A 15,570-nucleotide genomic window follows, 5' to 3' on the forward strand; every position below is an offset into this window, starting at 1 on the left:
GCTTGAAACTTTGACAGAAATCACGCTAGAAGCTCCTCGTACTCGTTACGCAACGACCAACGGTATTGGCTGGCTGACTAGTCCGCAACTTTTCTACTCAACAACTTCGTTCTACTCTTGTCGGACTCTTTTACGCGCGTCGCGTGGATGTGCTCCTGCACAAGTGCGTTATTCACCGTTGCGCTCTTACTTAACGTCACCTAATAATAATACCCTGTCCGCTTCCTGCGACATACATTACGCGAGAGAAGAAAAATGCGGTGGTACTTTTCGAATTCTTGGCAAACGTACGGCGCATTAAAAATAAAGCGTTGAGAGCCGAAAGCGTTGAAAGTGACAGTTGAATCGACGGAATTCTCGATGTTTTCGCGCGCAATGACCTCAAAACTTTTAGCATCGCCGTACCCGAGAATAGCAGCGATAACAAATTGCGCCCCCGTCGAGATATATTTCGGGTGTGTGCGCGCGCGCGCACGTCTTCCGATTCCCGTTCGCGAATACCGACCACCAGTAATTGGATAATAAATCATTTGACATTCGATCATCTTGTTTTGTGTGTGTAGGCAGCGTGCCGCTAATTATGGCACCGTGGCCGAAAGTGGATTTCTCGTTTCTTACGTCTCGCGACATGTCGATAATCGTTTCCCGAATCGATCAATCACGTTTAGCCTCGGCGAGTCTCGTCTCGAACAACTTGATAGCTGGCAGCGCTCTTTTACGAGACGTTAATCAATGTCCGAATTGCCGTAGTGTTTGACGTCACTTCGCCATCATACGGCCGTCTCCTTTTTACTCCCTTTGCGTATCCTCTTATATCTGATGTGTAACAACGTAGCACATCGCTAATAATTATAAATCATTAGATATTGAATTAGTCGCGAATTGCGTAACCTCTTCGCATTTAAGGTTGCGATCGCTCGTGGAATAATTTATTAACTTTGCTGTCTTCGAGAGGTAAAATATTCGCAACAGGAGAATGCCTTTTGTTAGTTTAGAATCGATCTTTCTTCATTAAAAGTTTGAACTTAGAACTGGTAAGTTAAGTTTTTCCTCGCGTTTCACTTTAAATCTTTTTTTTTTATTTTGTTCTTTTTTTCTGCACGGATTATTCATATTCCGACTTTCATTTTTCGAAAGAACAGACACACTGGTTTTTTTCTTATTGTACTTTCTCTCTCATCGCTCTTTCGTATTTTCCGACATCTCTTTCTCGTACTCCGTTCTTTCCGGCGTTCACATTCGCCGAACTCCATCCAATCTTTATCCCGAAAAATCCCTCCCGTTTCTTCGTTTTCGTTGCTTTTACATTCCGAACTGCGCTGCATCGTCATGAAACATAACTTTAAATTAAAACCCAGCGAAACGTCTGCTGACGAATGACGCGAAACTGCTTAATTATGCGCTAAAGTGCGCGCGCGAAAACGTGATAGCCGGAGAAGGAGAGCCACTTTTCATCACGTTGCTCCTCGCTGGTCTGCTTCTTGTTTTTCGACGCCGACAACTCGCTGCCCTCGCGCCCATCTTCTCGTTCCCTATTTTTGACGCCCGCGGCGCGTGTCGAGAGATTGCCGGTGAATTATCGCGTACTTCGTATCCGCGTTCGACTTCTGAGCACGACTATCGATCGGACATCAATCAACCTTTCGCACTTTCGTTTACCGAAGAGCCTGTTCTTTTTGTCAACACTTTGAAAAGTTTTTAATATACGTGACTCCCCTCTCACGATTTTCAAGGCGCTACGTTGATCGATTTAGCGGAAGATATTTCTTCGGTTGCCCCCTCGCAAAAGCATTTCCACTTACGATACGTAAGTGATAAAGTAATTGAAAAAGATTTTCCAAAAGATAAAACATTATATTTTTTTTTTAATTTTTAAATATATTTTACAGTAACTTTTGTTAAAATATATTTTATAATGATGTATACATGTTTTTTTGTAATAAATTTTATAGAAAAATAAAAATGATTTGGAGGGTTATTATTTCAAGGAAAATAATCCATGAGTATAATAGAATGTTTGTTTCGTCAGTGTTTGGATTTGAATCCGATTAATATAATTGACAATTTTTTTCGTGGTCTCAATTTATGATAAATTTTAATCAAACATATACAACAGAAGCACAGAAAATCAAAGAAATTTTAATATTGTACTGTACTCGTGGAACGAACGGACTACGTGAATCGAACGAAGTCGTACTTCCTTATCCAAACAACAATCTTGATCAGCCTTACACCAATAAACTTGGGTTTTTACGGTTTCGCGTCTGCGTTACGGGGGGCGATAAAAAGGAGGAGAGACGAGGTGGTACGAGAAGAAGTAGTAGCAAAGAGAAACAGCGCAGAGAAACAGCGCAGAGATAGGGCGAGGTTTAAATGCGAGCGCGCAAAGAGAGAGACTCTAAGCTGTCTCCGGCGTCTTCCCATAAATCGAAGAAGTCCGACTTTTCAGGTCGCGTACCGCCGAGCTTTCCCGAGCTTATTTAAATCATCCCTAAAGCCTCCTTAATATTGAAAAATGGTCGCCGGCAATAGTTCGCTCTTCACGTCCTCGTTTCTTCCATTGGAAATGTCTGTTCCGACTCGGAGCTCGTTGAATAAACGAACCTCGCTCGCTCGTGCAATCATGACCGTTGAGTTAGCAATAATTGCACTAATTTTTACATGTTTTTATTCGTTGATATTTTTGATGAACTTAGCTGTTCATTAAATCCGACGATGAACGGTAACGGTCTAACAGCGCTTTTTATTCCGTGCACTGGAGTGTTTTGCAATATTGAATGCTATAATGTTTGCTTTGTATAATCCGTTACCCGGAAAACGCGATTTCCGAATATTGGATATGCCACGAACGAGATTTGCGCGGCGTTACCCGATATTCATTTGCAGCAATCCGGAATGATTCGCATTTCGCGAATGTGCGATTAATTCAGACTCCCCGTGTACGAACGTATACGCACGATAGACGATCTAAATTAATCATTGCCATTTTTCGTGCATTATCGCCAAATTTATTCCGCGAGTTAAATTTTATCACGCACTGATATCACGCACACACACACACATTACGTCATAACGCTTTTTATTAATGACGGAACGTCCGTTCGAAAAATTAGATTGCCGCCGGACGGAATTTCAGGTTATCGAACGTCGCGCGACTGAGACCTGCGGATATGTACTATATGCCGAACGTCGAATATCCGATATACGGATATTCGTAGATTCGGTGCGAGGGCAAGAGGACACACACCACGCTCTAACCACCTTCCCCGTTGGCCTCACTCACATATCGTGTCCGTTTCTCTGCTCGATGCGCCGCGTTTCAGAGGATAGGTAGAACGTTAATAACATTCGCCTAACTTCGATCCTCTCGGCTGTCGAGCTAAAGCGTAATGAAGCTCTGACGACCTTTCGCGTTCGCTGCATGTCGCGCGACATGCGTTGACGTGCTCTAGGATTCTCATTCCGCCTCGTGACGCTGCATAATCTGCCTGACCGCAGGCTTGCAGACGGATCGTTGTCGAATCGATCCTTCCGAACAACGTCAAAATCAAAGTGACCTGCGCTTTACTTTGCCGAGAACATTAATCCTCACGTTCGTGAAAAAATACGCGAACGCTCACTCACGCTTAATAGATGAAATTAAGATAAAATCGGCGAATAGAACCTAGTGGAAACTTGTATTGTCATCGCGAGTTGCATTGCACAAATGTGACGAGCGATCGGCAAATGTATTACATGGAAATTGTAAGAGATTAACTACGTATTGCAATTAACATCTTGCGTGTTTGCTTTTATGTATTTGTTCTGCGGTATTTTTACCAATGTTTTCTATTACAAATTAATGAAACCCTCGTTCTCTTTTTAATAATGTTACGTGGTTCGAAAGTTGACAGAAGAGAAAATATAAGAGTTGATGAAAGTGATTTTTTTATAACTCAAACACTGTTTCGATAATTGATTATCGTAGGTTCCCGACGCCGCTTGGCAGAACTGCATAGCTGAAACAATGTGCATTGCCTCGCCGTGTCATAAATCCGGTTGCGGAAAGTCAACGGTGATTTCGCGCGGGTCGCTTCGCCGTAAATTATGAGGCGGTCATAATACGTTTTATGACTTTTCGCCGTTTCGTTTTAACCGCCGACTACGGTCCTCGACTTTGTATTCCGCGGGTATCCCGAGACGACACCTTTACATCTTCGTCGTGCCTCGGTTACCCTTCGTTTGCCTCTGTTAGACAGTTACGGATGTCTTTTTGCCACGCGTTTCGCAACGTTGGCGCGTAATGGCGTAGCGCGAAACTCCGGTCCCGCGTTTGCTGTTTATTCATTATATACGCGAGCTCTCTGCTCGTTAGAACAATATGTAAGTTGAGCTTTTATTTGAGATGAAATGGAATTTGGGAGAAATTTCTCGCTATGCTCTGCGCTTTTAGTTTTTATTATCGTTTATTATAATCTGACCGGTTGGTCTACGAATACGGCGCACGCTCTATCCAAAGTAATTGAGAAAACAGTAAATATCAATTGATGAGCAATTAAAGGTATATTTCGCTTTTATAACGATATCGTTGTTTAAATGTGTAGAAAGTTTTTTTTTTAAATAAATCTTACGAATGATACTTTTTAATTTTTTGATAAAACTTTAATAAAATGTTAGGTTTTAATCAACTCATAAAATTTGCAATTTTCTTAATTTAGTGTAATCAAAGCTTTTATATTTTCAACAGTACTGCATTGAGAAAAAAAATATTTTGTATCTTCAGTAAGCTTAATCGAGGATTTTTTTTAACGGCAACTAAATATTTTGTTTTATGTAACAAATGTTGTTGCCTCTACGAAATACGTGTACATAAATAAATATTTTGTTCTTTACAGCTTTTGCTGAAATTTTTTTCTCTAATGTATAATCATTAAAGGAGACAGTAATACAGTATTGAAATTATATCCTTATTACACATTATACAATTAATATTATAAGCGGGTATTGACGCGAACATATTCTTTTCTTCCTTTTTGCTTTCTTAGTTTCACGCAGTCTTTCGTCTACGTAGACATTAGAGCTCTCTTCGTTCCATTTCCGCACAGGTCCAACCTTGCCCGACACGCAGGAACCGTCGGCTCCTTCATACGAAGTTTGACACGGAAATTTATTCGCGCTTAACCGATTTGGCAGCGATTCAAGACGGATGCTCCACCCACCCGAGAAGTCTGCCGCTGTTTTACGATCAAAGTTCAGAACGACATTTGCACGTCGGCTCTTTCGTCTCGGTTCCGCAGCCGCCACCGCCATCGCCGCCCCCATCCTTTGTACTATTTCTTCGGTGCACCCTCTACGAGGCCGGGCCCCTCGGTTTCTCTCGACGACGACGACGTCGTCGTCGTCGTCGTCGTCGTCGTCGTCAATGTACTCCTCCCTCGCCCGACACGCCCGAACGACTCGCCGTCATTTCCTTTCCGGAGAATTTCCGTCTCGGTAATCCCAAGTCCCACCATCCAGATCCATCGGCAGTGACCGATGGCAGATTTGGGTCGGTTATATCGGACGGTAAAAATTCGCGAACGTATCCGGGCAGGCGCGCGCGCGCTTCGCTGGCGAGCTTTGCGAGATTGAAACACCGGACGATGGCGAGTGAAAGAAACAGACTTTCATAAAATGCGATATGCAGAGTGCAAAGAATGTTTAGCGCGTTGACCGACGAGGAAAAATGCCGCAGAGCCTTCGAGAGTTCTGTTCGACGAGAACGTTTGTTTGAAGTATTTCATATCCGCTTCGATATCACGTTTCCACGGTACTTCGTGTAATTCGAGCTACGCTGTCGAATGAAATTTGAGATATTTTTGCACCCGCATAAGAATTTATTTACATTTGTAACACAGAAGAGGAAGAGAGAGAGAGAGAGAGAGAGAGAGAGAGAGAGAGAGAGAGAGAGCGAGAGAGACATACTGAAATATTCGGCGAGATGAATTTATTTAACGTTAATATTTTATTTTAATTTTTCGGTACACATTTATATCTGCTTAAATGTGAAACTTGATTTTGATTAATTCATCACGAAGCAATAACACGGAAAAACAGCATACATTTGAAACTCAGTTCTAGCGGCGAGTGATTACAGAAAATTTCATAGCGAATGGTGGAGTGCACTCGGTGCTTTTACATACGTTGGGATTCCGCAGTGCGAATGATTTTCATATGAATGCTGTTCACTTTCCACAATATTGCATTTCCCAAATTATTAACAATCCGTCCCGCAAAATTTTGCATCCGGAAATTATTCGTCTCTGTGTTTCGAAAGCGGCGGCATGGTAAAAAAAAAAAGAAAATCTTTGAATAACTTTCCTTTCCATCTCTGCGAATATATGTATATGCGCGATAACAATTTAATTCGAGTGGAAATAACAGTAGGGGAAATTATTGATCTTTCCCTTTCTCTAAATTGCTATCTTCTTGTTTCTGTTACAGAGTGACAGCGGGCTAGTGGACACAGATCCAGGTCGAGTTAGCAGCATGACAGCCATTAACTCGGTGAGCCAACGTTAAATTAATACGCGACGATAAAAGCAATGCGCACAGTATCGCTTCGTTTAGTAACTCGGTATTACATCAACTGGTCCGTTTTAAATTAATTCGAATAATTTGTCGATAATTTGTATTAATGATCATGGATGTATTTGGCCAAGTTGTGATCAAGGAAGCAAGAAATTACTTCTAGCATAACGAAAACTTTCTGCTAATTCAATTATCGTTTACGCTCTGTCACGCGTTACTGTGTACATTGAAGTTCCTCATCGCAACAAGTTGTCAATTGTGGTCTCGTACGAGAAACAGCGTAAATCGGGACAGAAAGTTGTTCGGAGAAAAGATATTCTCGCGTCGAAGTATCGATTTTGAAATAGTTTCACGCACTCACGTGACGAACCATAGGGGAACGGGAAAGAGTGATAGTAACGCGCGCGCCTCGTTGTATAGCCGTTGTTCATCAAATATGTAGGCTATTGCTTCCGATATAGGACACTTGCGGAGTTTCCGAGCGTTCGCTAATAATCTCATAATGCCACTCACGCGACCGTAGTTTCCTGGGGGAAAGAAGATAGCGGCCTGCGCGACTGTTTGCGCGGCGGGGACGTTTCGGTTCGGCAAACAAGCGGGAAGTAAGAGGGTGCAAGCCCAGTATTTTATCGGCCCTAATACAGTTATCATCGAGTAACATTTGGTATTGTTATGATTAAGGGACGAGGGATGCTCATCCTTCGGCCTTCGTTAATCCCTCTAGTCCTCTACATTACCGTCGGGCTCGTTGAACAGAATTTACCGTACCGCTTTATATTATATACATACATATGTATGCATTAGTCTTAACAAATTAGTACAGCCTTAACATAATTTTTACTACAAAGGAACTTTTTACACAGTAAGCTGATATACCTGTAGGAATATGGAAATCCCGGGGAATAAAATCCCTTAAAACTAAATTAAATTTTTAGCTCTGAAATGTAGACGATGAAATGCAATATTCTTGGTATTCTTCGTAAAATTATTCCTCCGAAGCTTCGACGTTGAAGAAAAGATTGAATGTTAGAATAAGAAAAATAATTGGAATGAAAATTATTGCAAATATTTATTCGTAATAATTTAGACTAAATTATTACTTCTGGATAATTTTAATAGATTACTTCTGGATGGATAAAGGTTAATCGCGCGGTTTCGTCAGATGAAGCGACAGCTCATCTCATTCCTTTCTTACAATTCAAGTCCGATGATTTATATTCATGCCGTATCACGAGCGCAATGAATCAAACCTCTTTTCTCTAATCGAGCACAGTTCATCCTTCTCCTCCTCCTCCTCCTCTTGCTCCTCCAGAGTTAGGCATGAGCTTTGCCGACATCTGACGTTCCGATGCATTATGAATCGTGGAAAATCACCGTTTGCATGATAACGACACGACGACTGGGGTCGGTGAAAGGTGGGACACGCGAGACGACGATGGCTGGCTCTTCCAACTTAGGGAAGAGAGCCAGTGCCGCTTCCTCCCTTGGGAATTGTACACGAATACACTGCAACGCACACGGGGTATTCATAGTTTTCGACCACCCTCACGGAATTCGTGCACTTGTTCGGCGCGAGGTGAGAGCGGCGAATCGGCGGAATTCAGCCGGATGCTCCTTCCGCTTCCCTTTTCCCTCGTTCCCGTCGCCACCGCCGCGCCGTCGCGATCGATTTGGGAATACGACCGTGCGCGTGCATCGCGGCAGAATCCTGCGAATTCGTGCCGCGTCTTCTCGAGAGAGAACAACCCCGGCTGGTTACGAACTTGTCTCTACGACCCGCTGCACCGTCGCGACAACGGTATATCGGTTGTAGCAGCTCCGAGTCCCGCGGGAGTACGCGCGTTGATTACTCACGAAGATTACGTTGCGAATTTGCGTTCTTCCAATGTCAGTCGTAAATGTCAGTCGTATGAATGTCAGGGATAGACACCTCCGTGTTGAACGAAAACTCGTTGACGACGAATGTCAAAATGCTAAAAATATTATTGCTGATAAGAGACAAAGTGGAGAAAGAAAATAAATAAATAAAGAAAATAAAGCAGAATAATATTCTGTATCTAACGTTTCAAAGCTCCGCAAGAGTTTTACGTGTTATTGTGGTATTTGAAAAATTGCTTCCAACTCAGTAGGACACAGATATCCATCGTAGCGTTTGACGCGATAAATGATCGCGATATCCAAGTAGTCGCGAAGTTTGGCAATCGTCCCATTATACGCGTTTCGCAACGGGATGAAATCTTCTGGACGAGTGAGTGGCTCGACGAAAGGAAAGTTTTTCTCGTTTATCCAGAATCGAATTACTATCCACCTCATGATGTAAAAGCAGGTTGCCTTATGATGGCGTGCAAACAGCTAGAAATAAAGCAAGGCTTGCAACGCTCGTTCGATTAGGAGATGCGAAATCTGATACGCACGCTCGTATTACGATGTTGTCTGAGTATATCCGTAGTATTACGCGGGCGTAATTGAGAGGAGTATCAGATCTGCGTTTGACTATTATAAATTTATATACGCGCTAATCGGAACAAGTCAGTGCGAGGCAAGTGCCTGATGAATGAACGTTGGCAATTAGAATTTTTCGATAATATTCTTCATGATTGCTTATTGTCTGCAATAAGAAAAGATCTTGATGAGTTAAGATAATGTTGATTCTAAAGACATAATGCATAATACATAAGGAGGATATAAAGGAGGATATTAAGAAAAAATTGATTCAATCGCATTGATTTAATTGCGATTGATATTTTCATTCTACTAAGTCAGAACATGTTTATCGCGCCATAAAATATACATTGTATATTTATAATCATGAATTATAATTGCTTCGCATGATTATTTTTATTCTCAAGAGATCTCGAAGTCCGTGTCAACAATGTCGATGCGCAAGTGACGGGATTGATGAGGAAACGTAATGGTACATTTTTATTCCGCGTTGCTTTTTTTTGCGTGCTACCTTTTCCGCTTCCTCCTGCTATATTATTCAAACTTTACATACGTTTGAGAAACAAGAATATTCGACGAGGCGGGATCGCGTTGATGCCTAAAAAACGCTTGTCTCAGGAGTTCGTTATTCCCTGCGGTATCAAAGTCGACTGGTATTTGCAATTGAAATTTTCACGGTTCCATCCATAAGTCTCTACCGCGAACAAATTTGAACTTCATCGTGGCCTAAGGGAAGAGATAATTCCGCAATTATTTATGTCGTTTCTCTTTAACATCATTTATCATTGGAAAAGGAATTCCTTGCAATATTAAAAACGAAGTAATAAGAACATACACGTTAAGAACATATCATAAAGAGTATATTACAATTTTATTAAATTGTTTTATTAAATTTTTGACGAAAGAAGATCTTTGAAAAATGAATAAAAATATTAAAAATGGTATCAAAGAAAAGGAGATTTTTTTGAAATTATATTTTTTTTGCGCAATATCATCTTCAGTAGAGTTTAAGTGGATTGTGTTTTGCGAGACACAAGTACGTATATAAGCCGATCTTTCCCGAGCTGCAGTCTCGCGGAAAATGACACGCTCGAATCCGGTGACCCGGCGACCGGAGCACAGACGAAAGTCGAGTCTAAAGGACGCCGAGGAGGAAACCAGTTTAAATAAAGACCACGCATGTGGGTCAGCCGGCGTGGCGTTGCGGCGTGCATGTGCGTTACGCAAGCTGCCGTCGCGCATCAGCGGCGACGTCGTTGGTCGAGCTTTGCTAGCCGTGCAGGAGACGCGTACTGGGTGCATAATGTGCATCAGTTGAATCACTACGCTACCCCCCTGAAAAGCATCCGAGCGTATATCACCGCGGTCGTGGAATAAAGGTATATCTACGTCAGCTTGTAACAAGGTTTCCTTTAGTTTGTTGACACACACGGATGGAGTAGCAAGAAATACTAATTACGGAATTACGGGAAATTATCCTATAATTGCGGAGATGTACGTCGGAATGGTTTTCACGGATGATGTATATTGTATCCCATTTGTTCCCAGTCTCCATTTACTCTTGTTCATATATCCTTGGCTCGACGTCACGCGCTACACTATTTGTTTTTGAGCCTTTAATGATAAAATTACAAAGGTGAATTTAAATTTGAAACTATAGTGGGATAGATGCAGAAGAATATAATGCAGTAAAAATATAATGATAACCTCGATCGATGATGAAAATAAGTACAGCTTATTTTCTTGTCGCGTATATGTAATTTTATGAGTATTAACTTATCGAGACTTGTAATTTTATAACTTATTTTATTACGTTGAGTTTTTTTTATACCTTGCAATATAAAATTATGCAGCTTACCGATCGATATACTAACTTTGAATTAATATGACTTTCAAATTAGGTGAGGTCCATAGACAGTGCGTTCTAAAGGTTAGATCTTACGCAGGCAAGTACGGGCTGAGCTTTGGAACGTTACACGTATTTGTAAGTAGCCATACGCGGCCGTTTATAAATCCGACACATCTGCATACATTCATCGTGCTGAACTTTACGCGGGGCTGGACCGAAACTCACTGTTGGAATGGGATTCGGGACCACTTCAAACACCACACGGAAATCTGCCCGCGAGCCTTACGAGCATACACGGGGGCTTCCGGTGCAGCTCTCTTTTGTGATACACGAGAAGTCAGATGTCGGTTCGTCAGAGTAGGAGAAAAGCTTCTCCGCCGCGGGGAGTTATATTATATTCAAAGTGCACTCCCGGAGACGTTGCATTTTCCGAGGTTATTCTGAATTTGCGTCGTGAAAGTCGCACAGGGAGAGAGGTAGGAACGCATTTCGCTAGCTTCGATCGATCCTGAAAGTCGAAGTGCACGGTACACACGAATGCAGCAACGACAAATTTGCGCAGTTTGCGTAAAAATTGCACTTTATAAATATCCAGTTATTTTAGGGAGGCAAGGGGGGGGAGGGGAAGAGGGGAGGACAGTTGGCATCAAACTTCTTTAAGAAAAGGAAAAGATTTTCTCTCGAATTTTTGTGCAAACTTTAACAGCGCGCAATACGCAGATCGGATGAATAATCGCGTGTTTTTGCTTTTCGTCATGTGTGCAATATATTAGATCACTATAGCGTGAAAACGCGGACGATTAATGCGACGAGGGAACTCGGTCAGGCTGTACGCGCGCGCTGTTTCGTTCCGCTAAATATCCATTTCCGCGGACGAGAATCACCGCGCTATATTTTCTGAAATGACGTGACGAAACATAACGTGAAGCGACGTGACGCGACACCGCTTGACACGCCATGTCGCTCTTCTCGACCTCTTTTTCTTTTTCGAACGTGTTTCACGGACCGACTTCGCGTCGACGATATCTTCGAAATGTCTTAAAAAAAACAATGTGATTAAGTAATGATTTTTAAATAGTAGTAACATATGTATTGTAACGTGTAAAAAAAGGATAATAAATACGATAGATCGTGGATTAAATATTGAGATTTTACGGCAGGGAATGTGGCCATGGTGATTTAAGAAGGGACAACCACGATGCATCTCGGTTTCTAAAATTGCGAAAACAATTGCTCGAGCGTCGAAGAAAAATCCGATGTATTGGACTTGTAAATTATTCGGGGATACGCGAGACAACGACATCGTAAATGGTTGGTTCTGTGTACGTGGACAACATGGCAGTTAGATAGATCACCGTCGATTCTACCTCCCGCGCTCGCGAAATCGACCGCCGGCGGTCTCGAGGGACGGACCCAGGTGCAAGATCCATTCGAGAGAGAGAGGGCAAATCTCCCTCCGCCTCTATATTATCCCGTACGTCGAACTCCGCGGGAGGAGCCGGGAGGTCCGCGAAGTGAACTGCGTCGCCGACGTCGTTTCTTGTGCAGAGAGAGAGAGAGAGAGAGAGAGAGAGAGAGAGAGAGAGGAAAGGAAGAGTGCGCGCGGACTATTCCTCGACGTCGCGGATCCGGAACAGCGGGATTTATTATCTCGACCGGAACGGACGCACCTGGCTAATGCCGTCGACTTTGTTGCCTGACGACACGCCGCGAAGAGGAACGGAATACAGATACAAGCATCGGTGAAGTGAAGCGCGCCGGAACCTTTCGATGGAATCGAGAAGCGACTGGACATGACGAGATGCGTCCTTCTCGGACTGTAGAACGTAGAATATATGAATATTAATCCAAGAATAGTCACCTAGCTTTTCGCATGAATGATTACCTGTTCTGTAATTTAATAGAGATTTGTACAATATATATTTTTTAAAAAATACGGAGAAGTGAAAAAAATAGACACAGATTCTCATTCAGTAATGAAAATTACTAATCTTTATTTTCTCGCTATTGGGGATAAAAACATCCTCTGATGACTACCTCCAGATTAACGAGACACAAAAATCTAAAAGTCAGTCAAACATTCGTAACGCTATCCGAGTGTTTTTAGAGTGCTTATGAATATTGAATGTAACTAATGCGAATTATGTGTGAATTAGCGGGAAGAAGGCATTAAATCGACTTTAAGCGTTTTATTAGAGATTATACGTTACTTGGTTGGTACGTGATAATGTTGCGTTTTCCACCTGTCGTCTTTACTGCTCGCGTATTTAGCATATGTTAAATCATTTCTTGTGTCTTTTATAGAATGACGACGTCACTTTTTAGAAACGCAGGTACGTAATATTTTCAAGTCGCTCCGATCACCTCCTCGTCACGCGGGTTAAAAGCGATGTCCGCAGCCGCGCGTTCATCTAAAACTTGCCGTCGCGATTTTAACTGTCCGTATGTTCGCGCGGACATCACAAGGTCGGCCATTCCAGCGATTGTCGACAGCTGCCGCGCGTCGTTAATCGTGTCGAAAGAGCGGAGGTAAAGAAAAAACACATACACACACTCACGCGCGCGCACACACACACACACACACACACACACACACACACAGCGTGTGAGATATCAATAACTTCCGTGGCGTGTGCGAAAAAATTCCCTCCATCATTGGCAATGTCCCGTGTATTCCACGTGGAAGAAGCCGGCCGGGATAGATATTGCTGTCTATTTTTTCATCCATCGTCACCGATGTAAAAGCGGAGAGACTTGCCTCCCTCTCTTTCTCTCTGTATCGGGTGACTAATGCTCGTTCAACAAACGCGCGTACCGAAATACACGAATGCGTGGGTTATACACAAAGTTAAACGGTTGTCCACTGCTCCTGAAGGCTGTGTCCGTCTGACTGCGTGCGTGCGTGCGTGCGTGCGTGCGTGCCGGCGTTCGTGACTCTTATCGCCGATTACTCCGCTGTTAATTGTTCACACAGTCGCCGCCGACTTGCACTCCTAATGGAACGGAATATGACGCATCACCCGGTAATAAATCACAGCCGCGTTCCACGAACGTGTACCATTTCGTTTAGTTGCAACGAGTGAAGAAGCCGAACGTGACGATTTGATTACGTCGTCGACGTAAATATGTGACACCATAAGATTTGCTGTAGTAGGAAATAGTATTTGAACTTTTTTATGTTGACAATTATTAGAATTATTGTATGAAGGCACGCCACACAGGGTAGTAGATTTCTTCACTCTCTTTAATTGCCTATCGCGAAGGATTGAATATTATTAAGTTTAATTAAACAAATCGAAGAGAATGACAATAATTCAAAAGAATGCAATATATCTAACGATGGTTACATAAAAGTAGGTTTTCTGAACACTATGTGTATCTATTCGTACATTCTTGCTTTATTTCCAAGACAGATAAGTGCTTCTTCTTTGAAGCTCGAGTGTCTCTTATGAACGTACACAGAGCGCGAGTATAACGTACACGCCGTCGACATCACGACAATGTTGCGTAACCCAAAAGCAAACAGAATTGCACGCAACGTCTGATTCGCGACGATGCACCCGCGGAAAACACTAGCGCGTCAATAACGTCTTAATATACCTTATGATATCATCGACCGCGTTGGATCGGAATATCACGTGTCGTCGTGAGACTGTGACGAATCGATGAGGAAAACTCACACTCGCAAAATGTGGATTACGTAGGGATCGCGCGATGTGGATTCTATCGAGTCAACTTTCTTAACGGGAACGAGCGTGTGGGATTGTCGGGGTCTCGTCCCTCGGTGTTCCGCTCCTATGCTTATATCATCACGATCTGTCATTACACCATCACTCGGAGGACACATGGCGTTTTCTCTTTCGTCATTCCCGCGATCAGTCAAGCGTTAGTCCACCCACCCGATTCTTATTTCGAGTTGTACGATGTCACTGGATGAATCCTGACGTGGAGGACGTTTGGAACACGCGACGTGAGTATTTTCGTGAAAATTACATTTTATTTTTATTTCAAATTTGACGAATCGTTCGTAATTAATAATTTACTTAAAATTACTTAACATTTTCTATTTTATCGGATATATTTTTTGTAAAATAAAATTGTGGTATTTTGTTAAATATTATTTATCTCGAAATAGGAGATTGTAATCTGGTATAAGATTTCTTCTACGTTTACTGACAAAGTACCTTCGTCGTCTATCTTAGATTTAAATTTTGCTGGAAGTAATACGTAGTGAGCACGAACGACGTCTGTATTTTATCCAAATGGTAATCGAGGGATAAGGCCGAACATATTTGTCTAATAAACGCGCGATGTCCTGCCGTATGACCCCGCGCACCCTACAGAAGGACCGACATAACGTCTTCTTAAGCGAGAGGGTAGTGTTTCCCCGAAGTACACTGGGTCGACGAGATCGTCCGCCCGGAAAATAACCTCCACCAAAACAACCGTTGTGCTTTTCCAAGTCTTATCCATTTTGGCGCGTAACGTGCTTTCTGGCCGTGCCTGCCGGGACCTACAATGTCATTCCCTTGACTCCACTCTGTCTGGTCAGCGATCGTCCCTTTTCTGCTTTGGGAACCTCTTCCGTATGCGGCCACGTCGCGTTTTATCGCACCGATAAAACACCGTTTTCCTTTGATGCGGCTCTGCCCCAGATACGATGTTTAACTTATGCATACGGACGAAGAGTAAAGATAATCTCGAGATGAGAGAGATCTATTACAATATCT

The 15,570-nt window shown here is 42.6% G+C and overlaps 1 protein-coding gene across 3 annotated transcripts in view; it reads left to right on the top strand.

Annotated features, from left to right (window-relative positions):
• LOC105203576 overlaps nucleotides 1-15,570 on the top strand; it is a 340,742-nt gene that overhangs the window by 95,456 nt on the left and 229,716 nt on the right. For all 3 annotated transcript variants that reach the window (XM_039447253.1, XM_039447256.1, XM_039447254.1), the window contains one exon: nucleotides 6,463-6,525. In XM_039447253.1, the coding sequence (XP_039303187.1) occupies nucleotides 6,463-6,525 (63 nt within the window). The remainder of the gene's footprint in view (nucleotides 1-6,462; nucleotides 6,526-15,570) is intronic.

The sequence above is a fragment of the Solenopsis invicta genome, chromosome 3 (assembly GCF_016802725.1).
Source record: "Solenopsis invicta isolate M01_SB chromosome 3, UNIL_Sinv_3.0, whole genome shotgun sequence".
NCBI classification, from domain to species: domain Eukaryota; kingdom Metazoa; phylum Arthropoda; class Insecta; order Hymenoptera; family Formicidae; genus Solenopsis; species Solenopsis invicta.